The sequence below is a fragment of the Callithrix jacchus genome, chromosome 6 (assembly GCF_049354715.1).
Source record: "Callithrix jacchus isolate 240 chromosome 6, calJac240_pri, whole genome shotgun sequence".
Taxonomy (NCBI): domain Eukaryota; kingdom Metazoa; phylum Chordata; class Mammalia; order Primates; family Cebidae; genus Callithrix; species Callithrix jacchus.
This window is the reverse complement of record NC_133507.1, coordinates 157753473-157775205: the sequence shown is the minus strand read 5'-3', so window position 1 is coordinate 157775205 and position 21733 is coordinate 157753473. Positions and strand designations below refer to the sequence as shown.

General features: G+C 45.9%; 1 protein-coding gene across 3 annotated transcripts in view; it reads left to right on the top strand.

Annotated features, from left to right (window-relative positions):
• Nucleotides 1-279: 279 nt before the first annotated feature.
• The window catches only part of DRC11 (dynein regulatory complex subunit 11), a 192273-nt gene continuing 170819 nt past the window's right edge, over nucleotides 280-21733 (top strand). For all 3 annotated transcript variants that reach the window (XM_054258074.2, XM_008999752.5, XM_054258075.2), the window contains exons 1-3: nucleotides 280-606; nucleotides 9166-9490; nucleotides 19274-19393. In XM_054258074.2, the coding sequence (XP_054114049.1) occupies nucleotides 596-606; nucleotides 9166-9490; nucleotides 19274-19393 (456 nt within the window). In that variant the 5' untranslated portion in view covers nucleotides 280-595. The remainder of the gene's footprint in view (nucleotides 607-9165; nucleotides 9491-19273; nucleotides 19394-21733) is intronic.

The following is a 21733-nucleotide window of genomic DNA, read 5'->3' as shown; positions in this document are numbered from 1 at the left end:
TAAGGACCTTGCCCAAGGCCGCAGAGCTGACGGTGGATGAAAATGGGGCCAGCAAGAAAGCAGGAAGACAGCCTGGAGGACCACGGGCCCGGGGCTGAGGCCCGGAGCAGGCTCGCCTCAGCCTGGGAGCCCCTCGCCCCTCGCCCCGGCCCCGCGAGGCAGGGGTCCGACTCGGGCCAGCTCCCACCTGCCGCGCCCACCCGGGACTCCCGGAAGTTTCCCACGGCAACAGGAGGCGGCGGCGCAGGCGCGGAGAGCGCGGTGGGGGGGACGCACTGCGCAGGCGCGGCGTCCCCGTTGCTAAGGCCACCTCGCGCCCACCGGAGTGCCTAAGTTCGCGCGTCTCAGGGTGGCGACTGGAAGGGTCGAAGCACCCTCTCTGCGCCTGCGCGCTCCGTGCCTGCGAAGCAACCTCGGCCTCACCTTTTCCTGCCCGGAGTGAGAGGATACCGCTGTCCTGGTTCCTCCTTCCCAGAAGACCCCCTCCCAATCCTCTGTAGTTCCTGATAGTGCCCTGACCCCTGCTGCCACCGCCCTTCAGAGAGCAACGGAAGAGCTTCCCGGAGGGCGAGGGAAAGAGGGAAAGTAGCCAGCAATGTCGAACGCGTAAGTGATGGGCTCCCAGCCACAGCCATGGGGTGGGCTTCCCCAGGCCTGAAGGTGACTTGCTCTTCGCTTCTCTTCTTTTCTTTTCTTTTCTCCTCCATCAGCTTCCCTCCTCTCCCCGACTTTTTTTTCCTTTTAGGAAATTCAGATATGCCTCAGAATAGAGTATCTGCTTCTTGTGAGCAAGAAGATCGTACACTTAGACCTCCCCCTCCCCCGTGTAGCCCACCTCCCCATGAAGGTGAGCTCGCAGTCTTCCCTGTAACCGCCAAGCCCTTAGGGGCTATTGCTGAAAAGCAGTGTGCCATTCTGTCTGCTTTTTTTGTTGTTGTTAATCTTTCACAGCAATAAATACATTGCTTTGTGAAAACACCCAGGTTCTGTAATTTCAGTCCAGAAAGATCTTGGGAAAGCATTATTGTCATTTTCTTTTCACAAACTCAAGTGGCAGTGGTGCTGAAAAGAGCGTGTGCATAGCACTGTGGCGTTCTCACAGCACTTGCACAAAGTTACCTCATAGGGTCTTCATAAGAATAATTTCAAATGGGTATTACAGTGCTGACTCTGTGGGCACTGTTCTAACTGCTTCAGAGCAACTCTGCAATGTAGGGGCTGTTAACATTGTTATTTCCATTTGACAAATGAGGGAACTTGGGCATGAAGAGGTGAAGTAGCTCACACAGCGAGTAAACAGTGCCCAAGCCAGGCACTGTAGCTCCAGCCTGCACTCTTGCTATTACTCACCCTTTTTTCTAGGCAAAGAAATAGGAGAAAAGAGATTAACAACTTGCCAGGGTTTGGGAGTGGGGAAGGTCAAGAGTTCTGTTTAAGAGTTGTTGAGTTAGAAGTGCCCATTGGACATTGCGTGGAGCTGAAATAGGCGGTTAAATATTGAGATCTTGGGTTCAGGAGCAAGACCTATGTCTGAAATATACACTTACCCGCTGTGGGCCTGTCATGGTCTTAGTGAGACATTGAATGAGAATTAATAAAGAAATATAAGGACTGAGCCTGGGATCATCCACGGTAAGGCAGACCCAGCAAAGGAATCAAAGATATGACCCATAAGGAAGAAGCAAGTGGAAGAAATAATAGTGTTTCTAGGAGAAGTAACTGTTTTCTCCTCTGTCAAGTGTTCCTGAGACAAGCTGGGGAGGAACTGAGAACTGACTGTTGATTTGGCAGTGTAGAGTTCAGCGGTGACCGTGGCAGGAGCGGATTCAGTGGTGTGATGAGATAGAAAGACTCACTCAAGTGCATGTAGGGGAGACAAACTGCAGGACATGAGCACAGCTAACTCTTTAAAGGAGTTTTGCTGCAAAGGAAAGGAAATGTGTTGGCGGCTAGAGGCAGGGGGCACGGCTCTGAGACAGGAAACAATGGAATGTTCGTGTCTGGAAGGGAATGACCCAGGCTGATACAGGAGGAGGAGGGAGGAGGGGGTGACATCGTCAGTAGTGAGAGGACCTGGATCCAGGAGGTGCTGCTTGAGGGAGAGGAACTCAGCACTTAGCAATGGAACAGGTGGGAAGGCAGCTTCAAGATGCTATTCAGTGGGTGAGTGGCCTGGAGGTGGCCTGGAAGGATGATGGTGACTGAGGAGCAGTGGTGACAGCATCAGATGAAATGGGATTCAAAGCCCTGGAGTGTTGGGAGGAGGGGAGGCAGATGTCTGGAGGTGCAGTGAAGAAAAGAGTCCCCTTGACCTTGCCCCGCGGCCAGAGACAGAGGGCTCTGGGGGGAACAGAAGCCTCTACCGAGAGGGCTTCCAAACACAGCCAGGCCTTCCTTAGAGCAAGAAGGCAGGGGGAGTATCTGGGAAAGAAGAGAACAAACTAGATAAGATTGAAAGTTCAGAAGGTTTTATCACGTGCAAAATAACTGGAAAGAATTCCCATTTTGCGGTATTTTGATTTCCCACGCAAGTGTATGCTATGTTTGAATATTTAAGTGTTTTCCTCTTCTACCCCCTCCGTTATAGGAAAACTGCCAAGCTGTAGGAATAACAGTCTGGTCTTTTTCACTGTCCTATTCACTCTCCTCCACCCACAATCCTCCTGACTTCAAAATCTGTCATATTTCTAAGTCATATGCTCAAGTCTGAAACCAGTCATATACTTTTTAAAACTGTTAACTAGTCTCATGGATAAAATACCACCTTCTGTTTACAAGGTGCAGTCAAAATCCCAGGAACACTTTCACACCTTTTATTCCATCTGAATTAGTCTGTTTTCACACTGCTAATAAAGGCACACCCTAGATTGAGTAATTTATAAAGGAAAGAGGTTCAATTGACTCACAGTTCTGCAGGAAAGAGAGACCCCAGGAAACTTAGAATCAAGGCAGAAGGTGAAGTCAAATACCCACTTCTTCACATGGCAGCAGCAAACATAATGCAGAGTGAAGCAGGGAAAAGCCCCTTATAAAACCATCAGATCTGGTGAGAACTCCCTATCATGAGAATAGCATGGAACTAACTGCCCACATGATTCAATTACCTCCCACTGGGTCCCTCCCCAAACACGTGGGATTATGGGAACTACATTCAAGATGAGATTTGGGTGGGGACACGGCCAAACCACTTCGCCATCCCACAGTAGTGCCCGGAGGTATCCTGAGTTCGTCTCATCATCCAGGTTTGCCAGTGGGGGAGCCATAAGCATAAGGAGGTTGAGTGACGTCCGGGGATGAGCTGTTCAGGACACTGGTTTCTGTCTTGTGCCTGTAATCCCAGCACTTTGGGAGGCCAAGGCAGGTGTATCTCCTGAGGTCAGGAGTTTGAGATCAGCCTGGCCAACATGGTGAAACCCCGTCTGCACTAAAAATACAAAAATTAGCTGGGCATAGTGGCAGGTGCCTATAATCCCAGCTACTTGGGAGGCTGAGGCAGGAGAATCACTTGAACCCAGGAGGCTGAGGTTGCAGTGACCCAAGATCGCACCATTGCACTCCAGCCTGGGTGACAAGAGTGAAACGCCATCTCAAAAAACAAACAGACAAAAAACAGTATCTTGGATCACGAGGTCAAGAGATCGAGACCACCCTGGTCAACATGGTGAAACCCCGTCTCTACTAAAAATACAAAAAATTATCTGGGCTTGGTGGTGCGTGCCTGTAATCCCAGCTACTCAGGAGGCTGAGGCAGGAGAATTGCCTGAACCCAGGAGGCGGAGGTTGCGGTGAGCCGAGATCGTGCCATTGCACTCCAGCCTGGGTAACAAGAGCGAAACTCCGTCTCAAAAAAACAAAAACCAAAAAACCACTTTGCCATACCCAGGGAAAATAAAGACATATGTACACACAGAAACTGAGGCAGAAATGCTTCTAGCATCATCATTCACAGCAGCCAAGAAGGCGGAAACAACCTGAGTGTCCATCAGCTGACAAATGGATAAACAAAATGTGATGTATCCATACAAAGGAAAATTGGCAATAAAAAGAAATGAAGTACGACGTACGCGACCGTGTGGGTGAACTTTGAGAACACCACACCGAGGAAAAGCAGCTCAGCGCAGATGCCCCCTCTTGCATGATTCCACTTCTGTGAAATGTCCAGAATAGGCAAATAGAGATGGAAATTTGGTTAGTGGTTGCCAAGGGCGGGGAGGAATGAGGAAGGGGGAGTGACTGCTTCACAGATGTGGGTTTCTTGCCCAGTGATAAAAACGTTCTAGAGTTGGATAGCGGTGATGGCTGCACAACTCTATGCTACAAATCACTGAATGGTACACTTGAAAAGAGTGAATTTTATGTAGTGTGAATTCTCTCTCATCAATGTTCTTACGAAAATCATCTTGCTACCTCTGTTGTTTCATTTGACCTTCATGGCTGGGCTCAGGCAGAAGGAGGCTGGGGCTGTGGGGTGAGGAGCTGGGGCGCCAGACCAGATGGGCTGAGTGCGAAGTGGGGGCTCCCCAGGCTGGCATGGCCAAGGCATGGTGCCCAGGTCCCTGGCAGCCCAACACATGATGGGGTGTGGTCACATGGAGAGGCATCAGGACAGCTGGGGAGCGGGAAGCCAGAGACAGTCTCAGGGGAAGAGGGTCTGGCAGGAAGAGATGAAGCCGTCTCTCAGCCCTGAGGAAAACAGGTCACGATGCAGGGATCCATGTGCTTTCAAAGCCACTAAACATTTTCCTGCCGGCCCGGAATAATTGCCTGGTCTCTCCAGACAGGTATCCCCAGACAGACTGCAGGTGGGGAAGAAAGAAGTGGCAGGGCCTGGAAGGCTCAAGCCACCAGGACTGTTTTTGGCCAGGAATTCAGGTATGAGTCAGCTCTGTGAGGCGCTGGGAAAGTCCTGCTTCTCTGACCCGACTGAAGCCAATAAGGGCTCTGACCTGGAGTGGCCGGCCTCCCGGTCTGGACAGCAGGTCCAGACATCCGCAAAGTCTGGCTGTGTTCTTTCCCACCAGGTCAGCTGTGGTTTCCCCTGTTGGAAGCAGGAGCCTCTTCAACCCAAGATCTCTCGCTATTGATGGCTTTGGTTCGTGGCAAGGTTCAGGTCATCCCACCTGGACTTCAGGGAGGCAGCCTCCTTAGGGTATTGTACAAACCTAAGGCTTGATATTGTGGCCAGTGTTGGAAATACGATGAGATGCCTTTTATCTTTCACTGCCCGTTTCACTCCCATATTTAAAAATTATTGCTGGATTTATTTATAGTCTTTAGTCTGTTGTTACTGAATTCTTGGCCATATTAAATCTGTATGTCTGTCTGGAGAGCTTTCTGTATTTATAGCTTGCCCTTTTTTTTTTGAGATGGAATCTTGCTCTGTCACCCAGACTAGAGTGCAGGGGCCTGATCTTGGCCCACTGCAACCTCCACCTCCCAGGTTCAAGGGAGTCTCCTCAGTTTCCCGAGTAGCTGGGATTACAGGTGCATGCCACCATGCCTGGCTGATTTCTGTGTTTTTAGTAGAGACAAGTTTTGTCTTTTAGACAGGAGCATATGGTGTCTTCTGCTTGCTCTGATCTGAAACTAGCATTCTAGAATTTTCTTTAGCTAGAGTTTGTGGGGCTCCCACCATGTGAATTCTTAAATATTTAATATTCTTTATTGGTGCTGTGAATGGGTTTCTTCTTTCATTTTTTTCTCTGCATTAAAGTTTTGCAATTTTGTTGTTTTTTTTTTTTTTTTTTTTTTTGAGACAGAATCTCTCTTTGTTGCCTAGACTGGGGTGCAGTGGTGAGATCTTGGCTTACTGCCACCTCCGTCTCTGGTTCAAGCAATTCTCCTGCCTCAGCCTTCTCGGTAGCTGAGACTACAGATGCCCACCACCATGCCCAGCTAATTTTTATGTTTTTAATAGACCTGCAGTTCTCACCATGTTGGCCAGGCTGATCTGGAACTCCTGACCTCAAGTGATCCCCCCACCTCAGCCACCCAGTGCTGGGATTACAGGCATGAGCCACCATGCCCGGCCTTTCCTGTGCTAAATGACGCATGTTTGGTTACTGATTTCCTCGGATTTTGCAGTCCTGCCGTTTACAAGCAGTGGCATTAAAAATGGTTCATATTAATTCCTTGTGTACCTCCCTCGTCCCTTTTTACTGCCATTTTTGAGGGCGTATTTCTAGCATTTCACCATCGAAGGTTTATTGGGTCACGGTTATTGGCACTTTGAAGAAGTCATCATTCTCCTTTTCTTGGGGTGTGGGGAGGGCGTTTTTAATCAGGCCTGTGCTGCAGGTTACAATTTACCGAGCATCTTCCTGGCATCTGTGAAACAAGCTGGGGTTTTACTGGTTCGTCGCTGTATGGAGTCATACCTTCCTCTGTGTTGAACTGAAAGGCCCTCCTGCAGTCACCCCTCCTGGGTTAGAGGGAACGATTCTTTGGACGTGGAGCCGTGGTCTGTTTTCTAAGTGGAATTTCAGATCTGAGTTCTCCACAAAATTAGCCTGTCGTCTTCCTCTTGAATGTTGTCCTGGCCCCAAACCCTGCTAAGTCCACAAAGCAGCTTGAGCACGATTCTGTTTTATGTCAACAGCCATCACACCTGTTAATACGTTCGGCCTGTGTCCTCACTCAGGCCAGCGAGTGCCCTGGGTTTACTGTCCCTTCTCAGGTCCTAGAAGTCTGGGCTTTGGGAGACTCCCACGGTGCTCAGCCTCTGCTCTTCACCCTTGTCCGCAGCCACACCTTTCCCTTGATCATCTCTGTCATCGTTGCTTCTCCCCGCGCCTCCTGCGTGTCTGTCTGAGGTGGGGCAAGCAGAATGCCAGAGTCCCAGGAGCTTTGAACCAGCGTGAGCTGCTGCTTTTACTGTTGTTCCTTCCAGCAATGGTGGTGGTTGTTCCTGATCAATATAATCATTTATTGGTCACTAATTCCACCGGGAGTGACAGTGTGTTCTGTGTGATACGGTTTGGATGTGCGTCCCCACCCAACGCTCCTGTCAAATTGTCAAATTATCATCCCTAGTGCTGGAGGGGGGTCTAGTGGGAGGTGACTGGATCATGGGGGTGGATTTCCCCTTTTGTGGTGACGGTGAGTGAGAACGGGTTGTTTAAACATGTGTGGCACCTCCCGCCCTTCCTCCTGCTCCTGCTCCTCCTCCTGCCGTGTGAGACGCCTGGTCCCACTTTGCCTCCACTGTGAGCAAAAGCTCCCCCAGGCCACTGCCGAAGCAGATGCTGCCATGCTTCCTGTACAGCCCGTGGAACTGTGAACCAATTAAACCTCTTTTCTTTATAAATTACCCAATCTCAGTGGGCGCTGTGGCTCACACCTGTAATCCCAGCACTTTGGGAGGCAGAGGCGGGCAGATCACCTGAGGTTGGAAGTCTGAGACCAGCCTGACTGATATGGAGAAATCCCGTCTCTTCTAAAAATACAAAATTAGCTTGGCATGGTGGTGCATGCCTGTAGTCTCAGCTACTCAGGAGGCTGAGGCAGGAGAATCACTTGAACCCAGACGTGGAGGCTGCAGTGAGCCAGGATCGTACCACTGCACTCCAGTGACAGAGTGAGACTCCATCTCAAAAGAAAAAAGAGAAAATGCAGGAAAGGGAGAGCAGGCACGGATGACAGGGGATGGAGGAAGAGCAGAGAACGTGGGACCTGAAAGCCAGCGGATGGGGCTGGTAGGATCAAAAGCCAGCTGTTCCCCTGGGAAGACAGGAGGGGCCTGGTCCTTCTGGGGCAGGGCTGAAATTGGAGGACTGCTTGCAAATCTGTACAGGCCACGTTTAGGCTGCCAATCACTTGTGTACCCCAGAGAGCAGGTGGCTAAGCCACTGCCAACCAGGCAGAAGATGGCACATGCAGGCAACCTGGACTCAGGACGCCAGGCACAGGTAGCCATGGGAATGAGCAGCTGCCCTCTCCCCTCAGCATAGGGAAAGACCTTAGAGAGAGATACTGACATTTGGGGGGTTTTCCTTCATCAATGGTCAGGACTCTACACACCCACTTTCTTCAGCAAAGCCCCTTCCCAGACACACTGAGGTTCCAGTTCATTTTTCAGTCCTGGTTTATGAATGTAAAAGCAGAATCAAAAATGTCACCTGAAATGTGGTGGGCAGGGGCCGGGGGCGTTGGAATCCCCACCAGGAATGTGTTGGCCCTGGCAGGAAAAGGGGGAACACTTATCAGGGCCTAATAAAGGGCCCAGTAACAAAGATGTGGACACAGTCCAGGGAAACCGGCAAGGGCTGGAGCAGTACCCCGGGGCCAGCCACAGCAGAGCCACCACCATCTTAAGTCTTTGGCAGAAGGGCACACCCCACCTTCGTTGCCTCGCTGGGGGTGAACAAGAGGGTCAAACTCTTCTACTCTCTGGCTTCTTCTCTGTTCAATCCACTGACTCAACTCACTAGAATGAGGGCAGAGAGCCCAGCTGGTGCATTACATAGAGCTCAGCCTCCCAGGTCACAATCTGCACCTCACTTCTTACACTTTACACTATGGTTCTAAGATTCTTAGTTGTTGCCTTTCACTGTAGTTCAGTCATTCATTTTTCACTGCTGTGTAATAGTCCATTGGTGAATATACTACAATTTATCCACTCTCTTATTGGTGAACATTTGGATTTTCTCCATGTTTGTTACTATTATTTTAAAAATGCTACTGTGATCATTCTTGATGTGTATTTTACAAGCTTCTCTAGGGTATAATTATTCATTCATAGAGCATGCATATATTCAACTTAATAAGAAAATGCTAAATTACTTTTTAGAGTTGTTGTTCCAATGTATACTTCGCCAGCTGCCTATATGGACAAATCAGTTAACTATTCTGGATATCAACTTTGTCATCTTTTAAATGGATATAATAATAGTGGCTTCCTGGGTAAAGTGAGGAACGACTTTCTGTCATCTAGACAAAATGCTTTTAAAACTAATTATTTGATGCTAATAGTGCTGGTCCATATTCAGAAATCGCGAGGACCTCAGAACAGGGTATAAGTCATCTAACAAGCTGTGCAACTGCATACGATATTCTTGGCTCACACTTGATTCTGTGTTATATTCTGTTATACCAGATGCCCAACATTTATGCTTTACCAAGTGACTGTTATCTGTTGTGTCATCCAAATTTTCTGTCTTCCCCCAGAATGTATGATAAGATATGGCATCAGACGCAAGAAGCCCTCAGTGCTTTACTCGATAAAGAGTCTCAGAAGATGATTGAGCCACAGAGAAATCAAGTGTTCATCTTCCAAACGTTAGCCACCTTCTACATAAAGTATGTGCAGATCTTTAGAAACCTGGAGAATGTCTATGACCAGATCATCCATCCCCAGAAACGAATACTGATCAGGAAAGTCCTGGACGGAGTGATGGGCCGCGTCCTGGAGCTGAAGAACGAGATGGTGGAACTGGAACTCACAGAGTTCCATTATTTCGATGACATCCTGCAGGATCTAAAGCTGACTCCCGTAAGCACTCTGTTGTTTTCTTCTCAGTTGCTTTTTGTTATAAATGAGATATGTAGCACTGTATCTGATACTCTGCAGACTACCTGTCCATGTTTACTAGTTGATGTATGGAAAATCTAAACATTTCCCTTCAGTTACACCCTGCTGTCGTGGACAGGGATTGGGTTCCTTTTGTTTCTGGTGTAGATGCATCTGCACACTTCTTGGCTGTGTTAGGTGCAGCTGTGGCTGTGGACTTACCTGACACTGTGGTGTCTGCGAAGGACTGTTGGAATGCAGCGGGCCAGCCCTTTCATAAGCACCCTTGAAGCACAGACCCTCCCAGCGTCCAGGAGCAGCTCCCACTCCCCTCTGTTTCCATGGGAAATCTCCCTATAGCCTGTTGATCGCAGGTTCCCTATGGCCGGGTGCATGCACCTTCTCCTTGCTTTGAGTCAGTGGTGGCCCAGGGGAGTATATGGCTTTTGTGGCTGTAGGCCTCAGATGCCAAAGGAGAGCTCACGTGCTTGCTCTCCCTCCTTCCCTCTGTCTCTATCCCCCTCGTTCCCTCTCTCCCTGGAGCTCTCCCTGCTGGCACCACAGCTCCCTCCTGCAAGCATTCGGCCCCCGCTGCTGCCCTCTGACCTTCCTGCTGGAACAGGACCTCTCTTTTGACTCAGGCTGGCTGGGCTGCCAGGGCCACTGGCCACCTCCCCTCAGTGTCATGGTCCTGGGAGCCCACCTTCATTCTGAAAGGAACGCGTTCTTGAAATAAAATCAAAAGGAGAAAGTGTTTAATATTCTACATAGGGTGTCATGTTTCTTCTCCTTGAAAATATTTGGGCTTTTATAAAGGTATCTTTCTGAGATGGGCTTTCCTCACTATTATTTTATGAGAATGGAGTAATGAGAATAACTGAAATGAATGAAAACGTTGACAATTATTTCAAAAGTTTTATGTTTATTGCATATATTTATAAGAGCATGGGTTAATCACCAGATTTAATCTGGTATACTTTACTCACTAAAGTGAAATATGAACAATTTAGGATAACTGTGAAACACGTAGTTATGAAATCATATTCCTAAATTTAATTAATGAAGTTATGTTACATTTATTAGTTTAATTTCAAGGATACAAAGTCATGCCTCCATCTGTTAGGAATAGTACATTTGGGGCTCTATGTGGTGGCCCCTCACGGCCCTGCCTTTCCTGCAGCATCAGCCAGCCCCTCTGCTCCAGGGACTTCATCTTCTTAAACATGTCTCTGTTGCCATGGGGATGGGTCCCCAAACACCAAGAGGGGTGACAAATGAGCAGATGGCATCCAGGACGCCTTCATGCAGAGGGCGGTCAACAGTGTTTTCTGGCAGTCCTGGAAATAGTGACTGAACCATGTGCTGTCACTGAAGCCCACGTGGTTGGGCTGGGCTGAAGGCATCGTCATTCTTGGCCACATCCAGGGGCTGACAAACACCCAGTTAGGTTCTTCCCCTTGGTTCCATGAGTTCCCCAAATTCTTCCTTCAGCTGCCCCTTTTAGCTAAACTAGTCCGAAGACTACGTCTGTAACCTGCCACATGAGGAACCTTTTCTAATAGGTCCACCTCAAAGAGAGAAACATATGGTGGGGGAAGAGGTCTTCTCTGCCACCAGAGGCTTCCCAGATTCCACTCCATGGGAATGCCCATGGAGTCAGGGAGGGGCATGGAAGGCGTCATGGATGGAGATGGAGCTACTATCTGTCTTCGCCTCTCTTCCATTCTCAGTGACTCTGTTTCCTCATCCTCAAAATCCTAACTAGAATTTTTTTTGAGATGGAGTTTTGCTCTTGATGCAAAATTATTAGGTTGAATTCAATGGAAAGCTCGGCTCTCTGCAACCTCTGCCACCTGGGTTCAAGCGATTCTCCTGTCTCAGCCTCTCAAGTAGCTGGGATTACAGGCGTGTGCCACCACGCCCAGCTAAGTTTTGTATTTTTAGTAGAGACGGGGTTTCACCATGTTGGTCATGCTGGTCTCAAACTCCTGACCTCAGGTGACCCTCCCACCCTAGCCTCTCCAAGTGCTGGGATTACAGGCATGAGCACCACGCCTGGCCTGCTAACTGTAATTTTATTACATGAAATGGACCAGATGGAGCTGTAACATAATGAATTTTGCCTTAAAAGTACCACACTTGAATATGCTTATTAATAAATAAAATCACATTAAACCTAAGTGTCATCATTCTTCTCAGACTGCCCTCTCTCCCCAGGCCACATTCACCCGCTAGACTCTGCTGGTTCACTCTTCAATCACTCCCGACACTCCACAAACCTAAGAAAGGTTTTATGTTCAAAAGACATTGTCATGGGATACTGTCCCCAGACAGTCAGAAGCCATGGGGATACTGTCCCACCAAGTTCTTAAAATGATACCCTCTTAGGCTTTCACATGTACTGAGGGGAAGGCCTATCCAGAATTCTCTGTGCTGGAGGGAGGTTATGGGGAGTCATACCTAGAATTGGAAAAAGAAAATAAGGTAGCCAGTTCTGAAGACAAGGACCTTTGCCTCCCGGGTCAAAGCAGCCAGGCGGCCTGACAGAGACTCCGGGATGATGTTTCTCAGTGGCAGCGGCGGAAGGCATACCCGTACCCTTACACAGGGCTTCTACACTCCTTCCCACCCGATTTGGACTGATGAATATTCATCTGACCCCTGCTAGTTTGAAATATTTGGTAACATGCACAAATGAATGATAGAAGTTTATTATATGAAAACAAGTTTCATAATAAAGCACATTAATTTTGCAAATAATTTTTGCAATGGGTAATTTTGGTAAAAATAAAACCAAATTATGAGAAAAATAAGTGACCATTTACATACAAATAGTCTATGGTGCGAATGGTAAATTATTAGGTTTAATTCAAAGATCTCTATTCCTTAACATTTTTCTACTCCAATTTCAACCATTATTTTAGGTAAAATGAGGTAATATTGTATTTCTTTAAAGAAATCCACTAAGTAATCATTAGTTAATTGAGGCCTAATTAATGTGAACTCCTGATGTTATTCTGAAATTATTAGAGCAGGGGACATGGTTATGATTTTCTTTTTTTTTTTATTGCATTTTAGGTTTTGGGGTACATGTGCAGAACATGCAAGATAGTTGCATAGGTACACACACGGCAGTGTGTTTTGCTGCCTTCCTCCCCTTCACCCACATTTGGCATTTCTCCTCATGCTATCCCTCCCCAGCTCCCCCCACTACTGTCCCTCCCCTATTCCCCCCAATAGACCCCAGTGTGTAGTGCTCCCTTCCCTGTGTCCATGTGTTCTCATTGTTCATCACCCGCCTATGAGTGAGAATATGTGGTATTTCGTTTTCTGTTCTTGTGTCACTTTGCTGAGAATGATGTTCTCCAGGTTCATCCATGTCCCTCATCATTTTTGATTGCTGCATAATATTCCATGGTGTATATGTGCCATATTTTCCGAGTCCAGTCTATCATCGATGGGCATTTGGGTTGGTTCCAGGTCTTTGCTATTGTAAACAGTGCTGCAATGAACACTCATGTGCATGTGTCCTTATAGTAGATTGATTTATAGTCCTTTGGATATATACCCAGTAATGGGATTGCTGGGTCAAATGGAATTTCTATTTCTAGGTCCTTGAGGAATTGCCACACTGTCTTCCAAAATAGTTGAACTAATTTACACTCCCACCAGCAGTGTAAAAGTGTTCCTATTTCTCCACATCCTCTCCAGCATCTGTTGTCTCCAGATATTTTAATATCGCCATTCTAACTGGCATAAGATGGTATCTCAATGTGGTTTTGATTTGCATCTCTCTAATGACCAGTGATGATGAGCATTTTTTAGTATGTTTGTTGGCCTCATGTATGTCTTCTTTTGTAAAGTGTCCGTTCATATCCTTTGCCCATTTTTGAATGGGCTTGTTTGTTTTTTTGTTGTAAACCTGTTTGAGTTCTTTGTAAATTCTGGATATCAGCCCTTTGTCAGATGGGTAAACTGCAAAGATTTTTTCCCATTCTGTTGGTTGACGATTCACTCTAGTGACTGTTTCTTTTGCTGTGCAGAAGCTGTGGAGTTTCATTAGGTCCCATTTGTCTATTTTGGCTTTTGTTGCCAATGCTTTTGGTGTTTTGTTCATGAAGTCCTTGCCTACTCCTATGTCCTGCATGGTTTTGCCTAGATTTTCTTCTAGGGTTTTTATGGTGCCAGGTCTTATGTTTAAGTCTTTAATCCATCTGGAGTTAATTTTAGTGTAAGGTATCAGGAAGGGGTCCAGTTTCTGCTTTCTGCACATGGCTAGCCAGTTTTCCCAACACCATTTATTAAACAGGGAATCCTTTCCCCCTTGCTTGTTTTTGTCAGGTTTATCAAAGATTGTATGGTTGTAGATATTTTGTGTTGCCTCTGATGCCTCTGTTCTGTTCTATTGGTCTATATCTCTGTTTTGGTACCAGTACCATGCTGTTTTGGTTACTGTAGCCTTGTAGTATAGTTTGAAGTTGGTAGTGTGATGCCTCCCCCTGTGTCATTTTTGCTTAGAATTGACTTGGCTAGGCTGGCTCTCTTTTGGATCCATATGAAGTTCATGGTGGTTTTTTCCAGTTCTGTGAAGACAGTCGATGGTAGCTTGATGGGGATAGCATTGATTCTGTAAATTACTTTGGGCACTATAGCCATTTTCACGATGTTGATTCTTCCTAACCATGAGCATGGAATGTTTCTCCATCTGTTTGTGTCCTCTTATTTTGTTGAGCAGTGGTTGTAGTTTTCCTTGAAGAGGTCCCTTACATTCCTTGTGAGTTGTATTCCAAGGTATTTTATTCTTTTTGTAGCAATTGTGAATGGCAGTTCGTTCTTGATTTGGCTTTCTTTAAGTCTGTTATTGGTGTATAGGAATGCTTGTGATTTTTGCACATTGATTTTATATCCTGAGACTTTGCTGAAGTTGCTTATCAGTTTCAGGAGTTTTTGCGCTGAGACAATGGGATCTTCTAGATATACTATCATGTTGTCTGCAAATAGAGACAATTTGGCTTCCACCTTTCCTATTTGAATACCCTTTATTTCTTTTTCTTGCCTGAATACTCTGGCTAGAACTTCCAATACCATATTGAATAGGAGTGGTGAGAGAGGGCATCCTTGTCTAGTGCCAGATTTCAAAGTGAATGCTTCCAGTTTTTGCCCTTTCAGTATGATATTGGCTGTTGGTTTGTTGTAAATAGCTTTTATTATTTTGAGATACATTCCATCAATACCGAGTTTATTGAGGGTTTTTAGCATAAAGGGCTGTTGAATTTTGTCAAAGGCCTTCTCTGCATCAATTGAGATAATCATGTGGTTTTTGGTTTTGGTTCTGTTTATGTGGTGGATTATGTTTATAGACTTGCGTATGTTGAACCAGCCTTGCATCCCCGGGATGAATCCTACTTGATCATGATGAATAAGTTTTTTGATTTGCTGTTGCAGTCAGCTTGCCAATATTTTATTGAAGATTTTTGGATCTATGTTCATCATGGATATTGGCCTGAAGTTTTCTTTTCTTGTTGAGCCTCTGCTGGGTTTTGGTATCAGGATGATGTTAGTCTCATAAAATGATCTGGGAAGGATTCCCTCTTTTTGGATTATTTGGAATAGTTTCAGAAGGAATGGTAACAGCTCCTCTTTGTGTGTCTGGTAGAATTCGGCTGTGAACCCATCTGGACCTGGGCTTTTTTTGTGTGGTAGGCTCTTAATTGCTGCCTCAACTTCAGACCTTGTTATCGGTGTATTCATAGTTTCGGCTTCCTCCTGGTTTAGGCTTGGGAGGACAGAAGTGTCCAGGAATTTATCCATTTCTTCCAGGTTTACTAGTTTATGTGCATAGAGTTGTTTGTAATATTCTCTGATGACGGTTTGGATTTCTGTGGAATCTGTGGTGATTTCCCCTTTATCGTTTTTTATTGCATCTATTTGGTTATTCTCTCTTTTCTTTGTTTATCATTCTGGCTAGTTGTCTGTCTATTTTGATTTTTTCAAAAAACCAGCTCTTGGATTTATTGATTTTTTGAAGGGTTTTCGTGTCTCTATCTCCTTCAGTTCTGCTCTGATCTTCGTTATTTCTTGTCTTCTGCTAGGTTATGAGTTTTTTTTATCTTGCTCCTCTAGCTCTTTCAATTTCGACGATAGGGTTTCAATTTTGGATCTCTCCACTCTTCTCATATGGGCACTTATTGCTATATATTGTTCTCTAGAGACTGCTTTAAATGTGTCCCAGAGATTCTGGTATGTTGTGTCTTCATTCTCACTGGTTTCGAAGAACTTCTTCATTTCTGCCTTCATTTCATTGTTTATCCAGTCAACATTCAAGAGCCAGTTGTTCAGTTTCCATGAAGCTGTGCGGTTCTGAGTTAGTTTCTGAATTCTGAGTTCTAACTTGATTGCACTATGGTCTGAGAGACTGTTTGTTATGATTTCAGTTGTTTTGCATTTGCTGAGGAGTTCTTTACTTCCAATTATGTGGTCAATTTTAGAGTAGGTGTGATGTGGTGCTGAGAAGAATGTATATTCTGTGGATTTGGGGTAGAGAGTTCTGTAAATGTCTATCAGATTTGCTTGTTCCAGGTCTGAGTTCAAGCCCTGGATATCCTTGTTAATTTTCTGTCTTGTTGATCTGTCTAATATTGACAGTGGAGTGTTAAAGACTCCCACTATTATTGTGTGGGAGTCTGAGTCTCTTTGTAAGTCATTAAGAACTTGCCTTATATATCTGGGTGCTCCTGTATTGGGTCCATATATATTTAGGATCGTTAGCTCTTCTTGTTGTATCTATCCTTTTACCATTATATAATGTCCTTTTTTGTCTCTTTTGATCTTTGTTGCTTTAAAGTCTATTTTATCAGAGATGAGAACTGCAACTCCTGCTTGTTTTTGCTCTCCATTTGCTTGGTAAATCTTCCTCCATCCCTTTATTTTGAGGCTGTGTGTATCCTTGCCTGTGAGATGGGTTTCCTAGATACAGCACACTGATGGGTTTTGGCTTTTTATCCAATTTGCCAGTCTGTGTCTTTTGATTGGTGCATTTAGCCCATTTACATTTAGGGTTAATATTGTTATATGTGAATTTGATACTGCCATTTGATGCTAGCTGGCTGTTTACCCATTAGTTGATGTAGATTCTTCATTTTGTTGATGCTCTTTAGCATTTGGTATGTTTTTAGAATGGCTGGTACTGGTTGTTCCTTTCTATGTGTAGTACCTCTTTCAGGAGCTCTTGTAAAACAGGCCTGGTGGTGACAAAATCTCTGAGTACTTGCTTGTTCGCAAAGGATTTTATTTTTCCTTCACTTATGAAGCTCAGTTTGGCTGGATATGAAATTCTGGGTTGAAAGTTTTTTTCTTTAAGGATGTTGAATATTGGCCCCCACTCTCTTCTGGCTTGTAGGGTTTCTGCCAAGAGATCTGCTGTGAGTCTGATGGGCTTCCCTTTGAGGGTGACCCGACCTTTCTCTCTGGCTGCCCTTAGCATTTTCTCCTTCATTTCAACCCTGGTGAATCTGGCGATTACGTGCCTTGGGGTTGCTCTTCTTGCAGAATATCTTTGTGGTTTTCTCTGTATTTCCTGGACTTGAATATTGGCCTGTCTTGCTTGGTTGGGGAAATTTTCCTGGATAATATTCTGAAGAGTATTTTCCAGCTTGGATTCATTCTCTTCGTCACATTCAGGTAGACCTATCAAACGTAGATCAGGTCTCTTCACATAGTCCCACATTGGAGACTTTGTTCATTCCTTTCTGTGCTTTTTTCTCTAATCTTGGCTTCTCATTTTATTTCATTGAGTTGATCTTTGACTTCTGATATCCTTTCTTCTGCTTGGTCAATTCGGCTGTTGAAACTTGTGCATGCTTGGTGAAGTTCTCTTGTTGTGTTTTTCAGCTCCTTCAGTTCACTCATATTCCTCTCTAAGTTGTCCGTTCTTGTTATCATTTCCTCAAATCTTTTTTCAACGTTCTTATTTTCTTTGCATTGATTTAGAACATGTTCTTTTAGCTCACGGAAATTTCTCATTACCCACCTTCTGAAGTCTGACTCTGTCATTTCATCACACTCATTCTCCATCCAGCTTTGTTCCCTTGCTGGTGAGGAGTTTTGGTCCTTTGTAGGAGGCGAGGTGTTCTGGTTTCGGGTGTTTTCCTCCTTTTTGTGCTGGTTTCTTTCCATCTTTGTGGATTTATCCACCTGTCGTCTGAGTGGTTGCTGATTTTCCGATTGGTTCTCTGAGTGGATGTTCAGATTGTTGATGATGAAGTATTTTTGTTTGTTAGTTTTCCTTCTGACAGTCTGGCCCCACTGCTGTAGGACTGCTGAGGTCCACTCCAGGCCCTGCTTGCCTGGGGAACTCTTGTAGCAGCTGTGGAACCGTGAGGGTTGCTACCAGATTCTTCTGCTATCTTTGTCTCTGAATGATGCCCGCCAAATGTCAGTCTGATCAGTCCTTTGTGAGGTGACTCTTTGGATATACGGGGTCAGGGAGTTGCTCGAGGAGACAGTCTGTACTTTCTAGGAGCTCAAATGCTGAGCTGTGAGCTCCGTTGTTCATTCAGGGCTGCTAGGCAGGTATGTTTAAGTCTGCTGCAGCAGAACTCATAAAGCCCCTTTTTTTCCTCAGGTGCTCTGTCCCGGGGAGTTAGGGCTTTATTTATGAGTATCCATTGCACTGTCCTGCCCAGCAAGGGGGCAGTCTAATCACTGCTTGCCTTCAGTGGCTATGCTGAGCTGCCGTGGGCTCCGCCCTATTGCCGTAGGCTCCGCCTTGTTGATGTGGGCTCCGCCCTGTTGCCATGGGCTCCGCCCTGCTGTCCTGGGCTCCGCCCTGTTGCCATATGTAATTCCATGTAGTCCTGTTTATATGAGTGTGCTCACCTCTGTAGTGGTGGACTCTCTCTGTTATTGTGTGTTGCCTCGGCAATGGCAGGCTGTGTCAGCAATGGCAGTGTAGCTCGGTAATGGCGGATGCCCCTCCCCCTCCACACTGCACCTTCCTGGATTCCGCTGTGCTTGCCATGAAACTCTCAACCCCGAGCATTTTTAATTGCTGTTTTGTTTGTTTTTGTGGGGGTGGGACCCGCCTAGCCTGATCACCTGGCTCCCTGCCTCAGAGCCCTTTTTTTTTTTTTTTTTAAAGTTGAATGGTTGACTCTCTCCCAGGTGTTCCAGTCACCTGCTGCAAGGGCACCAGGATCTGTGTGATTTCCCCTGCAGTGACCCACTGCGCCGGCTCAAACCACGTTGCTGCCTGGGAATCTCCTGGGCTGGCTTTCTTTTTAAGTCTCATTTAATCAGATGAATGTGCTAATCTGCCCTCTGAAATCTCCAGTTGTTGGTTTAACAGGGCAACCAAACCAGCGTATTTTGTATGGAGTATCTCTGCGCTGCGGCCTTGGCCCAAACAGCCGTGCTGGCCCAAACAGCCACGCTGGCCCAAACTCCCGCGCAGCCCGTGGGGCTCTTACACCTGGGAATCTCCTAGTCTGTGGACAATAAAGATCCATATGGAAATGCGGCGTCCACTCACCCTCTGCGGATTGACTGGGAGCTGCAATCCTGAGTTCACGATTTTCTTTTGACTTTGTGTCTCTTTAGTAAATGAATTTTCGTTACTCCACTGGCCTCATTTTTTTCTTAAATGAAAATGAGAAGTAAAGCAAGCATCATTGACATATACATCTACGTCCTTACTGTATATTTTAAATAAATTCACCTGGTGGAATTGTGACAGAAATGCTCTTGTTTGTTCTTTCTCTTCTCTAGGAACAATTAGATATTCCCATACCCAAGTATTTTTTGAAGGAGAAGTTGGAAGTAATAAAAGGAAGAGAGAAAATTCTTGCTCAAATATTAGCCGACAGTGGAATAGACACATCTGAAGTGGTTTGTATATCATTTTAACAAACATTAATCCTGAATCTGTGTAACTTCCTTTTTCTGCTGTTCCTAATTGTGTGAGCAACGCTTAGGTTATTTTCAATTAAGGAGAGCATGATCCCCCTGCCCTTCCTTGTTATACAGTACGTAATCCCAGCACTTTGGGAGGCCGAGGCAGGTGGATCACGAGGACAAGAGATCGAGACCATCCTGGTCAACATGGTGAAACCCCGTCTCTACTAAAAATACAAAAAAATTAGCTGGGCATGGTGGCATGTGCCTGTAATCCCAGCTACTCAGGAGGCTGAGGCAGGAGAATTGCCTGAACCAGGAGGTGGAGGTTGCGGTGAGCTGAGATCATGCCATTGCACTCCAGGCTGGGTAACAAGAGTGAAACTCCGTCTCAAAAAAAAAAAGTTGTGTAACTTTTGGGTGTGCTTTTGGTGATATAAAATCATCATTTTTCAAGAGCTTAGAGATCAAGATCAAAACATAATGTTTTGCTACTTAAATCAGTAGCTGTTAATTATCAACTCAGTTGAATGTTTCATCTCATATTCATCTAGCTGAAGTCAGAAGCTAAATGTTGTTCATGTAAAATAATTATGTGCTGACATAACTTACAGGGAACTCGAAAGTTACTACACTTTCTAAAAATGCTGATTGGCCTTTTATAACTGCAGGTTGAGTGACATGGTTTGGCTGTGTCCCCACCCAAATCTCATCTTGAATTGTAGCTCCCACAATTCCCATATGTTGTGGGAGGGACCTCATGGGAGGTAATGGAATCATGGAGGTGGATCTTTCCTGTGCCATTCTCATGATAGTGAATTAGTCTCACAAGATCTGATGGTTTTATAAAGGGGAGTTTTCTGGCACAAACTCTTTTGTCTGCCACCATGTAAGATGTGCCTTTCACCTTCTGCCATGACTGTAAGTCCTCCCCAGCCACATGGAACCGTGAATTCGTTAAACCTCTTTCTTTTGTAAATTGCCCAGTCTTAGGTGAGTCTTTATCAGCAGTGTGAAAATGAACTAATACATTGAGTGGCCCTTGGATCACCTTGAATGGACTGTCAATGGAGGAAGAATAATATTTAAAGGTAGATCCCTCCTGGGAAGCAAGGAGCAGAATCCATTTAGTTCTGTGCCCTGATACCTCCTTTGTCCCAAGGATTTGTGCAGCTCCATCTTTTTCCTATTTCCACAACTGTCTTAGTCCTGATTCTCACGACCACCTCCTGGATTCTTGCAGTTATCCCCCATGCAGCCTACTGTTGGGCAGTCTTCTTCCCACCCTTTCCACAGGGCCCTGTCCTATCTACCTTCTGGCAGGCCTGCTTTATCATTTCAGTAACTTACTGCCTCGCCCCTCTGGCTGGCCTTCATGGCCTAAGCAGTAAGGCAGCACTTGTCTCTTTAGGCTGGGACACTCCAGGGGCACTATGAGTAGCTATGCTGAGGCTGCAGCTGCAGGCTGGGGTCCCAGGATAAACAAGTACCTGCCGTCTTTCTACAAATAGCCGTCATTGGGTATTGCCAGCCTCAGTGATGGTGTTAAGGAAGATTCCAAGTGTATGCTGAGGATGGCAGGAGGAAAAAACTGCCCTGTGCACCTGCCTCAGAAGACAGGTGAGATGCATGCCCTGTATTTGCCAGCTCAAGCCAGTTCAATGCTATCTCCCATTTTGCGTATCCATGCTGGATACTCTGTAAGTTTCTGTGTGTTAACTTCATCATCTCATTTAATGCCAGAATGATACTTGTTCTACTCTAACCTGACAAGTGCCTTATTGAAAACGTGTGCTCACTACAAGTTTGAAGCAGTGAAATCTTACTGACAATAAAACTCAGAGGGGTTTTTATGTGAAAGAGCTCCCTCATAAGCAATCATATTCCCTGTGCCACGTTGAAGGGTAGTGGATGGCTTAGTGGAAAGAGGGCCAGTCTGTTCAAATTGGCCCCCTCTATTCCTACCCACGGGACCTTGCATATGTTACCTTACTTCTTCGATCTTCAGTTTTCTTCACTCTTAAGTGGTCACAGTAACACTGGCCTTGGAGTTTGCTCTTGTGAATGTGGTGAGCATGCATACGAAAAGCATGTGACATCGACAGGTTCTCAATATCCATGCCCCTTTCCTCTCTTTCTCACTCCTTCCTGTGCCCCCAACCCTGGCCCTGTTACACAGAGAAGGAGTCATCCTGGCAGCAGTGGCCATGCAAACAGCACCCGACACATGAGGCCTCAGCAACTTGCACCTTGCACCTTGTCCTGCTGTGGCAACCATTGCTGCCCTCAGAGGCCTGGAAACAGGCTTCACCTATGCTTTGGTGCTTTTCTTTT